Genomic DNA, 16803 nt, shown 5'->3' on the forward strand with positions numbered 1-16803 from the left:
GACATATTAGATTTAGTTAACGAACAATATGATACAGCCCAAGTAACCAATAAGTAATATAACGTAGCCTTAAATCTTCTTTTGGATCTGCATATAGGATAGTCTTCAAGAGCCGTTAAGCCCTATATGCCGATCTAATGCTGATATAATGCTAGAATGAGCGAAATATTGTACTATTACGGTGCACACTAGACTGCCCAGAAAAATAATGAATTTTTGAAAACTCAATCGGCCCACCCCTGAGTCGATTCCTAGTCCCACCAGGAGTGTCTGCTCCAAATTTGAGCCAAATCGAACAAGTCTAGCTACCGGACCAACGTGCTTGAAGTTTGTATGGGATTTTTCGACAATTTACATGGAGAAAACCCACTTGCTCACATTTTCGCCGCTAGGTGGCACTGTATACATCAGATTATCACCAAAAGTGAAACTTAAGAAGATAATTTTATTATCTACAACTTTGTTGAAGACTGCAAAGCGATCCGACTCCAATAGGAAAAGTTCTTAAACTTTTAACGAAGTGATGTCTGAGTCAGTTTTGCATGGGGCCTAGCAGTGCATGATAGTGTATCAGTACTAGGTTCTAACAAACTAAACATTTTTGTGGATTAATGGTTAGATTTAGCTGAATAGTATGTTCGGAAGAATTGCAGTACATAATACGAGTTATGTTTTGGTTAGAAAATTTTAGTTCAATCTGTGACCGCATAGATGGCGCCAACACTAACTTTTCAACGGAGAGAGATTGCAAACAGCTCTGGGGTACAAATGTACCCTAGGAAACCGTTCTAGGGTTAATATGGGTATTTTATAAATGGTTTTGACGAACAGATGGCGACTTCGGCTTCAGTACACTTTTGTTATCCATTATCAATATGGATATCCACTGAAATAACTTGACAAGCAAATGTGGTAGGTGTATGACGATGTCTGACACAATTTTGGATTCTAAGATGGCGACTTCCGGTTTAGCCAAATTCTGTATAGCCCATTCAATAGGTTTGTTTTCGAATGAGTTTCGAATTGACGAAGTAGAATTCGTCAACTAGGAGTCATCAAATGTGCCGTTGCGATATTGAGTTGAAGTTGTACTGCTCATAAAAGCATAAGAGTCCCATATTGAAAAACAGCAAGACGAGAAAAACGCTGTTCAAGTTTTGCATTTTCATTGAGCCTTATGGATGGGATAACCATGTTTTGGTATTTATTTTTTCGATATTTTTTTAAACAAACCTGGTAATCTTATTTGTGCATTGTGATTCAGTGGTGATACAGAATACCATCCAACAGATAACTCATTTTCGACAAAAATCCATATGGGACTCTTATGCTTTTATGGGCAGTGTATCAGATATACAGATTCACAATAATAATTTTTTTATGAAAGTTTATTAGATTTTTTACCACTTTATCGTCCAACATCGTAAACATTGACCTCTGACATCCACTCGTCAAAATACTTCAGAAAATACCCCTATTAATAGTTTTATTTCCTTTTTCATTTCGATTAATATTAGTCACATTTTTTCAATTTTTAACTACATTTAAGTAAGTAATTAAAGTTTACTGAGTAGGGAAAGTTATGAAGATTTAGAGCCATAATACTCCAGTGAAAGTAAGGATGTGAAATACACAAATCGGAAAACTAGAAGTGGCAGGGTCATTAGAAACAAGCTTAAAATCTTACGGACTAATCTTTTGACTTCTGCTGGCAGGAGTCGAGCATTACTACGAATTGCTCAAGTCTAACTAGCATGTCTCACGGCAGTAGTAATTTTATGTGACTTCTATTTTGTCGATTCTCATGGTAAAGAGGAGCAAGTTTGTCTTTGCCGTGAGACATGTTGGTAGACTTAAGCGATTCTTAGTAATGTTGCCTACGCAAGGCTTCTACCAGCAGAAGACAAAAGATTAGTTCAGAAAATTTAAAGCCTGTTTCTAATGACCCTGCCACTTCTAGTTTTCCGTTTTTTATATTTCTTATCCTTGCTCTCACTTGAGTACTATGGCTTTAAATTTTCATAACTGACGTATTGATTAGTTCAGTGATCCTCAACCCGGAGTCCACGGACCCCTAGGGGACCGTGAAGTCGTTGCTGAGCGTCCGCGAAGTAAAATATTTGTCTTGTTTCCTAACAAACGGAAAATACCATATTGATAGCATATAAAATCGATGGTTATCGGTGGGGGTCCGCAGCAACCCAGTGTGATTTAAAGGGGTTCGTGAGACGAAAAAGGTTGAGAACCGCTGGATTAGTTTATAGCGAATTTCGTTAAGCCGGAAGTAGCCATCCTGTTTTTCAACATGATGTCAAACATCGACTTCGGACACCGACCCGTCAAGACTGTTTCGAAAATACCCATAGGATCATAAGGAATTTCGTTTGTTTTCGTCTTATACCTTTAAGAGGATTTAGAATATTTTTGCAAAAACCAAATCAAATAGAGTGATGGGAGTATTTCGGATCCGATAGGAAGAGGGCCCCACTATTTTTGAAAAAAAAACATTTAAATGAAGCTATATTGTCTATAAGCTTTCTCAGAATAAATTATCAGTGTACTGTTTCTTAAACATCTATGCTGTCCATGATCACATATCTGTCTCTTTTTCTATGGGATCACCTATCTTTATGAGACTGACTTGCGATCATAGGTAGTATATAATACTCAACTAGCAGAAATGACTCAATATTCAGCATAGATGAAAATAAATGTTCTATTCAATGTATCTATTCTCACGTTAAAAATCCAATTATCGCCTCCTTGGCGTGCTAAATTTAACCTGATCGAAATAAAAATCTAGTTGAAATGCAATTCCTTATATTGCATTGCGCCGAAATATTTCTTAGTTGGTACCGGATCATGGGTGCCATTGCATGATTTGTAAAATTAATCATTCTACTGTTTTCACGCGATCAAAACAAACATAAACATTACACACATGAAAGAATCTCATCAGCTGTAAGAAGGATAGCGCCCAGAATTGCACTCGCAGATTAACCATGTGAAGGCTAACAACTGGTACTGACTAGTTTCATATTAACCTTTACAGTACCAGGTTATAATTTTATTTTAATTGAGCTCTCATTTCCTCAATTTTTGATCGATTTGGATGGAAACGCGTATAAATTTGGAATTTAGTCCAGTTTCTGTGTTCCTATTAGCTTTCGAATCCGTTGACCACTTCCGGAATCCCCGTGGGGTATAACGGGTGTTCAATAAAAAATGAGAATGTTTTCAAAACCTTTCTGTAATTACAGTAAAGATCGTAATTTTTTCTCTCCAAGAGAATTGCTATCTGTACTCCCTAGAATTGGATGGCATGGTTTTTTTAGCTCAAGTGCTGTCCGTTCAATCGAAGATGGCTTCGAAAAAGCAAGCACTCCGCGAGCATATTGTACGGTTTTACGAAACGCTTGGTCATCGTGGAAAAAAGTTTACGCTAGACCACTTTCGAGACGAAAACGTGCCCGTGATTACAGTTCACCGGATCCTGGTATCCCTGAGTGTAGAGCGACCGTACGGTGAAGATAATGACGAAGAAGAAGGAAGCGTTGAAAACAGCTGTTCGACAACAAGAACGGAACGAGTTTGCGTGACGCCGGCCGAAAATATCACTGCTCCCATACCTTGATTCACCGAACCCTAAAGATGGAGGACATCATCTGTCGGAAGAAGACTCGATCCCCCGCGTACACGGACGAGCAGATAGCGATCGTGAAATCGCAGTGCCGGTGGATGACGAAGAACTACCGCGGGACGTCGTTCGTGCTGGACGACGAAAGTTACTTTCCGCTCTCGAAGACCCACATTCCAGGAAATGATAGCTACTATTCCAGCGGTAAGTCGGCAACACCCTCGAAGTAAAATATAAGTTTAAGCATAAATTTGACAAAAAGTTATGCTGTACATCGCCATATCGGACAGAGGGATTTCAAGCCGAGCGGTCTGGTCACCAATCATCAGGTGTACCAGGAGATGTGTCTTGAGAAAATTCTTCTGCCGTTCTTAAAGGAGCATCATGCGGATGGCCGGACAAGGCGTCTTCCCATTACGCCAAGAAGACGCTAGAGTATCTTGAGCAGAAAAGATACCGTACGTGCCGAAAGAAAGGAACACGACCAACTTGCCCCAGTCATCAAAGGCATCGATCACGATACTTAGTGTGCTCCTGCTTCTGTCCGAGCCAGTGCAAAGCGAATAAAAGAAAACAGTTACTTGTGTGCATTGTCTGAACAACAAAGGATACCGTTATTTTTATTCTTGCGTGATCTATCAAGATGACTGAGTCTCATCAACAAAACGTGATTATTCGGCCTAACACAGTGGCTATTGACTTCAGGTCTTTTCGCACAAGACCAAGTATTCGTGATGTGGAACATCTGCTGAAGGTGAAAATGCAGCTTCGGTTTTCGGAAGTCACCTGCATACAGCTTGAGCACGTCAGGCTGATAACCTTCAAGAAATTCGCCCAGGCGAAAAGATTCATTTCGGAGAACAACCTAAAACACCTGCTTGTTTGTGACAATGCTGATACCAAGATACCTCTATGTACATGGACAATGGGAATATTGAAGTTAAATTACATGATTTATCTCCACTTACTTGTAAAGTGGCAATTAAAAGATTCATGTCGCATTTCGGAGCATTGGAATCTATTACGGAGGACACATGAAAAGAAACTACTTTCCAAGTATTTCAAATGGTGTCTTTGTGGTGAGAATGCGAGTAGATCAACCAATTCCCTCCTACCTTACCCTGCAGTACAACACAGAAGAGGGTGATACAATTACACATCGAACTCTTCGTAAATATCAAGGACAAACTACGTGCCAGTTCTGTGAACAAACGGCACATTACGGACAACCCTGCCCAGAAACAGCTGAGGAAAGCTCATCCCCAGAAAGATATGCCAACACACAGGCTCCAATACCTTTACCTGAACCACAAACGGTTGCCAAATTTGTGGCTGCAGTTAAGGAAATAATGACAACTGCAAAAGCTTCAAACTTAACAACTAATACCATCAGTGAAGAAACTACCACCAAGGATGGAGTGTTCACATTCGTAGCCCGCAAGGGCAAGAAGCCAGGAGGAACATTTGATCGCGAGTATTATGGCAGTAATCAAGATGATGATACGGACGTAAACAACAACGAGAGAGACATGGATAACCCCGATGCTGGAAGGAAGGAAGGAGAGAAGGAACATCTTCCCGACGCGAAAAAAGATCTTCGCTCGCAATAGCAAGTTGCGCGTACGGAATCTTACAGGCTCCAAATAAAATTTATTGTTATTTTTATTTTTTACTTCTTGTAAATGTATAAAAGACCCATGCCCCCCTCTCTAAACTAACGCATTGAGCCGTGTCAAATAAACGAATTAAAAAAAAACTTGCCCCAGTGCCGTCCCAACGAAGATTTTTTCAGCTCCCTCAGTGCCCTAGTGTACAAAAATAATTGGCGGGCCGAGGATAATAAGTAGTTGACCACCAGGATCCGAGAGATAGACGTCAGTGCCGTCCAGCGCTCTTGTGAGAGCATCGCGACTAAGTTGCGTCGTACGACTGACCAGGGCCCCTTCTCCAATATTCATTGACGTTTTTTTTGAAGAATAAATATTATTTTTTTAATAAAAAAACTGAACTCCCTGAATTTTTTTTGTTCTTAACTACATGACTAAAAAATCTCATTTTTTATTAAACACCCGTTATCCGACATCGAAGTGGGTTGGTGGATGAGTTCTGGAGAATCATCTTATAAATTTAAGTAGACATTTTATGAATTGGCCTATGTATGACCATTTTCCATTGATCCTTCACAATGGACATGAATTGGACCAATCTTGGCGACCGGAGAACTGTTCCGGAATAAACTTAAAAAATGTATATACTTTTTTATCATACTCCAGCTGTTTGGATTCATAGATTTATACGAAATGTGAAGTTCTTCAAATCATACCCTCCTATACAACCTCGGTATGGCCATTCCGGCACTGGTTCCAGATAGATTTGAATAAGGGAATTTGACGCGATTTTGAAAACGAAGATGGCGGTTTCCGGTTACCACATAACAGCGACAACCATCATCAATATGGGTGTCATTTGAAAGGTGGCGGTCAGTAGAAGAGAGAAATAGACCATGGATGCCATTTTGAAAACCAAGATGGCGCCTCCCGGGTAGACATGCACGCCGCTGCGCTACGCCTCCGCCGGTAATATTTAACAAACGCCGACGCCTAACGATAGGCCGGAGGCGCACAACCGAAACTTTTGACATTAAAAATGTCTTACTCCACTATCTGGGGCTAGGTGTCATTCTAAAATCTAAACTATCTCCCATGTAACGAAACTATGTAAGGTTTGCACGCTTATAACTCCGATATTACTAGATGGATTTTAATCATTCATACACCAACCGATTCAGAAACACCTAACTTAAATATTGGTAATAATTTAATATCTCCCCAATAAAAGTAGACTTTTGGAAATTGGTAAAATTAAAAAGTTCACGAAAAACGGGAAAATTACCATTCGTGAGGCAGATTTCTCAGACACAGCCGTCAAAAGAGGGCAGCTTAGTGACTCAATGAAAGACGAAAAGTCATAAATAGAAGCGACGCATGTCCGTTTAAATCAGTTGTTGCTCTTATCCCATACGAGCCACATCGTCTCCGGGCGATGCAATAAGCGCTATCGATTTTCGGCAACGTTGGCATTTGCACACACTCGCACCTAAGTGACTAAACCATATACGGTTAGTTTATAAATAGAGGTGACGCGTACCCGTTTGAATCAGTTTTTGTTCTTACGTCGAACGGGTAAGATCATGGCTGCAGCGTCTGGGCACTACAATAAGCGGTAGACGCTATGCATTTTCGGCAGCGGTGGCCGTGTGCGGATTTTTCGGGTACCAGCACGGTGTCACAGAATGATTTGCAAAGTGGGTGGGTGGGGTGGTTTGGATTTAATTCAATACGGTGTGTGCTGCTTAAGAGTGTTGCGTTTGAAAAAAATATATTTATTTTATGCATGCGTGTGCGTTGTAACTTGTTAATCCATGTTTACGGCGCTTTATAGCTGCGTAGGGTAAAGAGCCTATTGGTTTTCATATGTTTCATATTTCGGTTATATGTTTTTTATCGGTAAGGCATCTGAAAACGTGCTTGCACCGTTCAGCAGCGTAGTATTTTATATAGGAGAGTACACTCAGGTTTTTTTTACGCGTTTTTTTAAATTTACGCGGTTTTCATTTTCACGGCCTGTATCCCCTGTGTGAAAAAACCTGAGTGTAATTGCATCGGAAACAATCACATTCCCAGCAGAACTTTTTGTTTTCTAATTTCAAACACTTTTGTTTCGTACTGCACACAATGGAAAATTTCAAAACAGAACTTACCGCCCCGGAAGCAGTTTAAGCGGGTGTTCTTTTTCGATTCAAATTCAAGCCATGTCTTAAGCGTTACTGGACTTAAAATTGTTTTTCCAGTTTATCCAGTCAGAGTATTTGTCCTACCCTATGTGTTTAAAACACAGTTCTAATTGCGTTTTAAAGTTTACAACAAATAGAACGGTTGGGTATACAAATTTTAATTTTAAAATAAATCTTTTTTTAAATTATGAAACAAACCGCTGTACTGAAGATATAATTATGTCAGTCCTATTACCACATAAAACACCTATATAACATAAAACGCTGCAGAATTGGTTTAATAATACAATGTTTACACTACAGAGTTATAACACGTTTTAATAATTAGCAACAAGAAAAATGTCACCAAGATAGCATAAAAACCCGTTTTAACTGGTAGTGCGAATGTTGCATAATAAAGTTTTTTTTTCAAATAATTTCATTTTTTCCACCACTAATCGATCAAGAAATACTTAACCTTAAGATGGTTTACTTAAGTTCATTAGTACAGAGAGAATCTGTATATTTCCGTTGGCGAGCGTGGGCTTCCTCATCACAGTTCTCAATATGGAACATTTCTTTTGAATATATTTTTTGGACAGACCAGCCTATTTTTACTAGATGGATCAGCCAAATAATGCCAATCACCTAGTGAGATACTTCATTAATTAAAAGATTACCGTTGAAAGACCTTCAATAAATTATGTTTTAATGGGGAGGGTATATAGCAAATTGTAATATATGAAAACAGGCGAGTGAGCTAGAACGTGAGTCGATATGTGTGATAGATAAAATTCATTTGCACGCTCTTGAAAAAGCTACATTTTTAATGTCACCGTGGTCGTGTCCTGTACACAACCCTTTAATTTTTTTTTCCATGCCGTTTACGAACTCTAATATTTTCAATATGCTTGATTTTACAAAAAAAGCAAACGAATATGATATACGTTCACTCAGTTTATTAGTACCCGATTTTCTTCTGTTGTATTTATGTAGAAGACACCGCACGGAAAAATTATTCCCAAATTCGTGAATAAAGTGCCATTCATTCTGATTAATTTGTACGTAACGAAAATAGGACTATGAACAAAAATCATTTGTTTTATTATTGTACTCAATTTCTTTTCCTAAAGCTTGTCTAATGCTTTTACTTGTTTTAAAGTTTTTTTGTGAATTTCATTCACGGTTTCCGCTATGTTATTACCAAATCGTTATTCCGTGTCCATGAACTAGTTTATAACTTTATGAATATTACTCATAAACCAAATGTTGACTCGTGATCATATCCATAAATCTACGGTTGTTTACTGTCCAACTAACGACGCTGAATCCTTCTGGATAAAGACTCGACACGTAAATTGTTTATTTACCATTTATCTGTCGGTGTCATTGCAATCGCCCACAAGACCTATCCATGTCATTCCAACCGAGCATGAGTCTTGTCAAATGTTGCAATCTGATGAATGAATATTGGAAAGTATTGTAATAGCGAGTTAAAATATTTTGAATAAACTTCTGAATCGAATCTCCAAGGTAAGGTAAAACATATAACTTTTAACATTACGGTGCCTTCTAAAAGTTGCTGTAACCATTGCAGTTATCCGTAGTGTTGTAATTTTCTGGTAAACCACAGAACCGGACCCATTCCGCACGATGGTCGTAGTTTACCAGGAAGCGAAAAATAACAATATTTTTAAAACCGGCGGTAGTTTTATTGGTACAAAACTTCACACACCACTTCATGATGAAAAAATTATCGACGTTGCAGGCCACAACTGCAGTAACTGTAGTATACGAGTCAACTGAAGTTAACGCTGTGGCAGTGGTGCTAGTTTGCAGAAAATAATGTTGCCAAACCATTTTATTTAGTTGAGATAAGATGGCGGGTCTTTATTCAGTAATTCAGCGTCTTTAGGTCCAGCTGTACGACGTGATTGATTTAATCTTGACCGTAGTTTTGCATTAGATCGTATAGGCGGTAAACTTGTGCCGGTATACTGTCCTTTATGCTATTATTTATTTCTAATTTTCACAAAAATGTTGAATATTTGCTGCTAATAAATTTATCGTTGCAGAAACAGAGTTTACAATACTTACAATTTCCAGCAATTTGAAAACTGGTGGCAAAAATTTTCCCACTCCGCCACTGCTGCTGAAGTAATCCTTTCGAAGTCCTCGATCCGTTTGGTCAGTTCCACCCTGCTCCGTACTGGCCATCGTGAGACGGGAGATTTCTGAGCAGAAAAAAAAAACAAAACAAGTAAAGCGAATCAAATTGGGTTCGACATCTTAGCTCGGAATTTGCCGTGATCATCACAGCGATAAGATTATCATGCATTGTTACTAGTTAATTGTAAAATGTCTTCTTTCCGCCTAGCTAATTGCAGTAATCATCGGTGATTGCTATCTACGTAAATTAATGGGTAATTGAGTTACTCAGTGCTAGCGTTTGTGGGTGACATTCATTTGTTATATTGCTCACTTAATCGTGGAAGCTCTACGCAAAAGGAATTTTTTCTTATGTGTTGAAAAAATGTATTTCATTTTGCTTTCAGTGGTATGGCACGCGTAAACATATTTATATTTGATTGTTTTGTTGATTCAGGTTTTGTGGATGCTAAAACAGGTTGTGGTACTTCTTGGGGAGTCTTGAAACAGGAATCAAATAATTTTATTATTTTTTTTTGTTGGAACGGCTGTGTCTTGAAAAAAATGCATGTTATGTTCAATGTTATTATTTCGTTAGTATGTAAAACTTCTGCGAGTACCTATATTCATTGTAGACGGTAGCGTTTGAAATTGTAACCTAGAAAAATATGAACATTGCATTAGGTTTGCTTCTCGAACGGTAAACATCTAATTATACATAAACCGATTTTTAGCCGGTAGCAATGATATGCTAGTCACGACTCGTCGCTGCAGCAACATAGACCCGATCAACTTGAATGGTTACAAATAGCGAGTATTGATAATAAACATAGCGAGGTTACAATGTATGTCTTAATAATCAGATTCTATTCACTATTTCCTAGCCATTGGATTTACTTTAATCGTTTATGAGAATGGACCGAAGCAGCAAAATTCTCTTAAAAGTTTTGTTTGCTCATCCCTAAACCCTCGGTTCATGTGACGTTTGCGTGAAAGCGCAGAAACTAGGAAACGTAGCCTATAGTGTCATTTCGATGCTGCAACACTCGTGGTTACTTTCGAATGATGCAGATAGGAAATCATGATGCTGGTTTGTGGTTGCTTGTTGTTTATTACATTGCTCGCTTAAAACCAATTATCGCAAACGCGTTAGGCGATAGGTTGATGTATTAGTCTCACCAATAATTTGTTACGAAATATAGCTCTACTATATACATATAGTTGAGATCATTTATATTGTCTATTATTTGAGATAGACAACTCTATTTTATATTCTTCTGCCTGAAAATTGTCTGCCAGTTCAGTAATGAAAAAACAATTAGAGTCAGTCAACAAACCACTGATATATGGCCTTCTTAAGTAAACATTCCAACTTTTATTCAATTTTTTAAATTTACACGTTATAGTTGACGTTAGGTAGACAACCCTATTTTCATATTTTTTCATCGCAGCATATAAATAACACCTTTTGGGAATTATATTTGTGCAATTAAATGGTAAGGTTTTTCTTTAAAACAGCGACACGTATAGACCATTTAAATAGTCAATGGACAAACATGGCTTCATGCTTGAATTCTGGTAGAAGACCCATCTTTGACCGCATACCGCATTCAAATAGTTATAACTTTCGATTCCGCCAATGAAATATTTTCAAACTTGCAGCGGATATACTTGATTACTATGTCTTTCGAATGCCAAGTACCAAATAAGTAGACAAATTTTTTTTTTGTTTATAAAGATAGGACCAAACCCGTGGGTGTTTGCTGGTAGCCTTATGAAACGTGTCATAAAACTTCAAATCGCCATTTCTCTCGAATCTCTCGATGGATCATTTCGAAATTTACTGAGCAGATGCTTGAATACTGTATCTTTCGAATGCCGTATGCTAAATTCATGGTCATTTTTTTTAATTAATAATGATTTTAGACACACCGTGTGGTTGTTTTCATGTAGCTTTCAAATGGTTTACAATATCGCCTTGATGTCAATGGGAAAGTTATAGGTTATGGGCCTTACGAAAAACTAATTGTTGTTGATGGAGAAACGCGAATAACTTCTGAAAAGGTCCCAACAAAACAAAATAATTGGGCTTGCAAAACAAAATTTAAAATATCTCGAGAACTACATTTCAGAAAATTTTTGCTATAAGAATTTTAACTCAAAATGGCGTTTAGAATCATATTTAAAAATAAAATCCAACTTTTGCCTGCAAATAGTAAAATTTGTCAAAAGTTGTTGTTAGGAAATCTTTTTTATTTAATGCTTCTCCATGATCCAAATACACTGAAAAAGCTTCTTTCATGTCTGAAAAACGATAAAATGAGATTTTTGACAATTTATGACGCGAATAATTTTTAAAAAGGGAATAATTACACCAATTAATTGTTTTTGTTGGAGCAAAATTCTAAATATCTCGAAAACTATCGCATTTTGGAAGATATTTGTTAAATGCATTTTGATTTAAAATGATACTCAGAATTATATTCTGTAATAAAATTACAGTTTTGTATGGCAATTAGTATGAAATTTAAAAACATGTGTAAAGTTATAGCTAGAAAAACTTTTTTTTTGATAATTTCTCCATCATGAAATTACATTCAAAATATTTCTTTTTTCCTTAGGTTTTTGTTGACAAAATATAAAAAAATAGAAAAAATGGGTTTTTTGCAACTTGAATTTTTATCATAAATTTTTGTTTTTGTGAAAAATGCCACATTTTTTTCAGTGTATATTTTTTTGTGCAGAAGTATTCATTCACTGTAACTCATTCTCAGATAGTTTTGCTGTATAAAATAGTGTAATCGAACAAAAAAATTGAAATTATTGCACGTAGAGACGTGTACGTCCTTTTGAAAAATTGCCCTTGTATTAGAATATTGCAATTGCCAGAGAAAATCATGGAGACCGAACACAAATGTAAAGTTTCGTTCGAATCGACGATGGTCATATTTTGCGATCTGCCGGTTTCTCATGGAATCCCTCTATTGTGAAAAGATGCCAAATCCGGCTAAAATAATGGTTCATTGCAATGTGGAAAGTTTTGAACATTGTATGTATATAATTCTGTCCCGGTCTGGACCTTCCAAACATAACTTTGCGAAAAACAGTCCTTTATGGTATGTCTTGTGTTGGAAAGCTAGAATTTCTTGTGCTATTACCGTTGCGCTTTCCCTCTATCGCCCATCCTTACATGTTGTTCCTTGTTTCCTACCAGCTTACTGGTGATGATCCAATGGCAACCGATCGTTGATGCTTTTTAGTATTTACTTATAAGATTACAAGTTGCAAATTTGCAGCATATTGTCCAAAGGATCGTCTGCAGCAGAGCAATTTTTTTGTTTCGTTTATTCATTATACCATGGCTAATGATTATCTCAACCCATTTTAAAAGCCTCATTCAGACTCAAATTTCTTTGTATTTGTTAATGTTTTACACGACAGATTATTTTAAAAAGCTATTTAGATTATTTAATTATTCTTATCACGAAAAAAATTGTTCCTAACTTCATGATAAGAAGATCACGATTTCGCGAACTGAAGGATTTACGAAAACCGTGACCAAGTTCCTGAAATTATGAATAATATACCTCGTATTCATGAAACTATTTGTGCTTCCAAAAAACTAGTTCGCGTTGAATATATACATGGCGTTACATTCGAATGTTTGGTAGGGTTACTATGGTTGTTTCCTGGACATGTTTAGTTTTTGTTGTGATCCTTGTTTACAATTTGTGGATACACAGCCAACAGTTAAACGATGTTCATGATTGCAGGAGCTTATTCGCGATTTTTGTGATTTCTAATCAAGCTACCGTGATTTTCCATACATGAGTTTGCTATCGGATTTTTCTGTCAGAGTAGCGTGATTTATGTTCATGATTGCAGGATCTAGATCACGATTTTCGTAATTTCTATTTGGTGGTATTTGAGTCATGAGTGTGATCATCGTGACATGATTTTAGTGATTCATGCTTATGATTTTAGTATATTAGTTACGATTTTTGTGTGAGTAATGTGATTTATATCCATGATTTCAGGATTTTTGTCACGATTTTCATAATTTCTATTTTCGGTATCGTGATATTTTAGTCACGAGTAGAGTGATTTATGTCCATTAATTCAGGATCTTAGTCACGATTTTCGTAATTTTTATTTATCTTGATGTTTTAGTTACGAGCAGAGTAACTTGTGGTCAAGATTTCAGGATCTTTGGCACAATTTTTAATATTTTTGTCACGAATAGTAAATTTTATGTTCTTAATTTAAGGATCTTAGTCACGCTTCTCGTAATTTATTTGCACGTTATCATGATATTTTATTCTAGAGCTTACTTTCGAATTAAACGGGAATTTAATTGTGTAACTAATAAGCGGGATCATGTACCATGAACTATGTCACGAACACGATTTGTGGCTATATAATGTATTTTTCGTGCACAGCGCAGTTTTGTGTTTCTGTCGAGACAACACATTGAACTTTATCAAATGAATAACGATGTTTTAGGTCCTAATAGTTTTCTTATATCTACTGCTCGTGCCTCTGGCTGGTTGCTAGCAGCTGTACATATGACATTTTACGGAATAGTGATGGAAAAATAATGATTCTACAAATAATACTCTAGATTTTGTGAAATAGTACCCGTGAAAATTTCATGAGCATGTTGCATAAAATTGAAAATGATTAGGGATACCTTCTAACTATCACAAGCACGCAAGATAGATCCTTGGTAAAGTACTAGGAATCATGAACTAGTTCACGAACCCATGAATAACATTTCATGATTTTGTGATATATTGTTCGTGACTATTGTACTAGGAATCATGAACTAGTTCAGGAATACGTAAATAATATTTGATAATTTCGTGAACTATATCACGCGCACGAATGGTATGTCGTGATTATTATACTAGGAATCATGAACCAGTTCACGAATATATGAAAAATATTTTATGATCTCGCGAACTATTTCACGAGCACGAATGGTAAGTCGTGACTTTCAGTTCATGAATACATGAATAATATTTTATGATTTCATGGCCTATTTCACGACCACGAATGGTAAATCGTGGCTATTCGTGGTCGTGAAATCGTGGGAATCATGAACCATTTCACGAATATATGAATAATATTATATGATTTCGTGAAATATTTCACGAACGAGAATGGTAAGTCGGGATTATTATACTAGGAATCATGAACCGGTTCACGAATACAAGAATAATCTTTGATGATTTTGCGAACTATTTCTCGAGTGAGGATATTGGATCATGACTAATATATTAAGAATCATGAATTAGTTCACGAGGATTATATGGATTCATGAACAAAATTCCGAGTTGCATAAAATAGTTCACGAGAAAGTATCCAGACTGTTTCGATTTTGTGAACTAATGTTCCTAAATCTATGAATAACATCATAAGTCAACCTTTGGTTTTATGAATAATGTTCATAAAGTTGTGTACTATTTCACGTACAGAAAATTGATTTAGTGGAAAACATGACTTAAGTTCACAAAACAAAAACAAATATTTGTGCTAATAAAAGCGTTACGCGGGCGTTTTTGAAGGAGAATTTAACATAATTATAAAATCCATGATTTTTGTTCATGGTCCTGTTTTCGTAAAGTAAAAACGTGGTTCTTCCGGAATTCGTGGCACTTTATTTAAGATTGTGGGAATATTTTTTTTCCGTGATACTCATTATATAGTAGACAATCTAAACATATCGAAGGTAATGAACGATTGATTGTTCTGTGATTATCATCTGTTAACCCGTTTGATTTACATCTACATTGACCTTCATATCTTGTTCTGAAATCACTGATGTTTTGTGTTCATTTATTCTCACTCACATCATAACAACACAGTAGTAAGAGAAATCGCCAGAACCGGTTTTCCGTTAACTGTGCTCTATGTAGTAGCAAGTCGGTTATCTAACTAAAAATATAGCCCACTACATCGTCTGAGTACTGGCGCGAATCCCTTCTCGCGTATGATTCTTTCGGAGATTCGAATTGAACTGTACACTTGTTCGGGCCAACTGTTGTACCACGTAATAGAATGGCACACGTTACCGTTCGAGTTACGTCAACCTCACAGAAGGTCACACCTGATCAAAGGGTGTCCCCCTTTCCCGGCTATGATTCAATAACACGACGAATAATGTGGGAAACTTGCGTATCGTGTCTATCCGATTACTTACAACTACCGGCGATCTAGTGACTGTGACTCATACATGGAGCGTGACATAAACTGTTCCATCGTTTTGTCGTAATTGAAGTAAGATTTGTTTAAAAACGCGAAATTAGTTTTAAATTTCACTGAGATAATAACCTAATCCATTGTTCTCCTACGAGTAAGCAACGTCTTCAAAACACACGAAATAACTGTAGAAAGTGTGGCCTATTTATGCTTCTTCGATTGTGTACATTGTTGGACACAAGAAGGGCCCCGCCTCGCTGGGTCTGAAACGTGTAAATGACATTATTCGTTTCCGCTGAAGGTATTAAGTGGAAAAATGCTTCGACGTTGCACCAGTTTAAAAGTTCATTAACCATTTAGCATTTCACTTTGTCGTCTGCACAGGGCGTGGCGCATAATTGACATTGTCTCGTGCCTGGCGTTAGTCGTTGATTGCTTGCGTACAATGCTCACTACAGCCTACATAATATAGGTAATTGTGAGCTCGAAGATTGAGCATGAACAATCTATCGATAGCGTTGAATCGGTACCCGTTCGTCGGTTCATATATTACTTGATCAACCAAATTGTACTCAAATTTTTTAGTTTTTTTTTCGCAGCTCTGATAACCGGTAAGTTACCAAACTCTTATATGGTTTCCTGTATTAAAAGGAGATACCATTATAGTACTAAGTTACTGTGCTTATCAACCCTCAAAATGTGGCACTTTTCCTAATTTATCTAAAAGCATTGGTGAAGATTTAGAGAACAAACCGAAAATGTATTGTTTCTCATTAATGTTACCAAAGCACTAGTAAATCTACCAAACTAAATTTATGACTACTATTGTACCCCCATACATTCAACTCATATGTAATTGTCTCCAAGCGCGGGAAAGTTTACCTCGATTTCCTCAAAACAACAAAGCCTCCTTTGTCACCTGAAGACATCGATTCCATCGCGTGTGTAGCACGACACAATGTTGGACTGAAGCGTTGAGACGAAATAAACCGCGCCTTTTCCCGCCTTCTGTCCATTGAACAACACCCACTTGCTAAGCACACCA

General features: G+C 37.0%; 2 protein-coding genes across 2 annotated transcripts in view; one reads left to right on the forward strand and one right to left on the reverse strand.

Moving 5' to 3' along the window:
• LOC131683706 (kinesin-like protein KIF3A) overlaps positions 1 to 16803 on the forward strand; it is an 80309-nt gene that overhangs the window by 17190 nt on the left and 46316 nt on the right. The window lies entirely within an intron of this gene.
• LOC131683712 (uncharacterized) overlaps positions 1 to 16803 on the reverse strand; it is a 37637-nt gene that overhangs the window by 4263 nt on the left and 16571 nt on the right. Inside the window, exon 2 of the mRNA XM_058965947.1 lies at positions 9507 to 9643. Within this exon, the coding sequence (XP_058821930.1) occupies positions 9507 to 9626 (120 nt within the window). The 5' untranslated portion in view covers positions 9627 to 9643. The remainder of the gene's footprint in view (positions 1 to 9506; positions 9644 to 16803) is intronic.

The sequence above is a fragment of the Topomyia yanbarensis genome, chromosome 2 (assembly GCF_030247195.1).
Source record: "Topomyia yanbarensis strain Yona2022 chromosome 2, ASM3024719v1, whole genome shotgun sequence".
NCBI classification, from domain to species: Eukaryota; Metazoa; Arthropoda; class Insecta; order Diptera; family Culicidae; genus Topomyia; species Topomyia yanbarensis.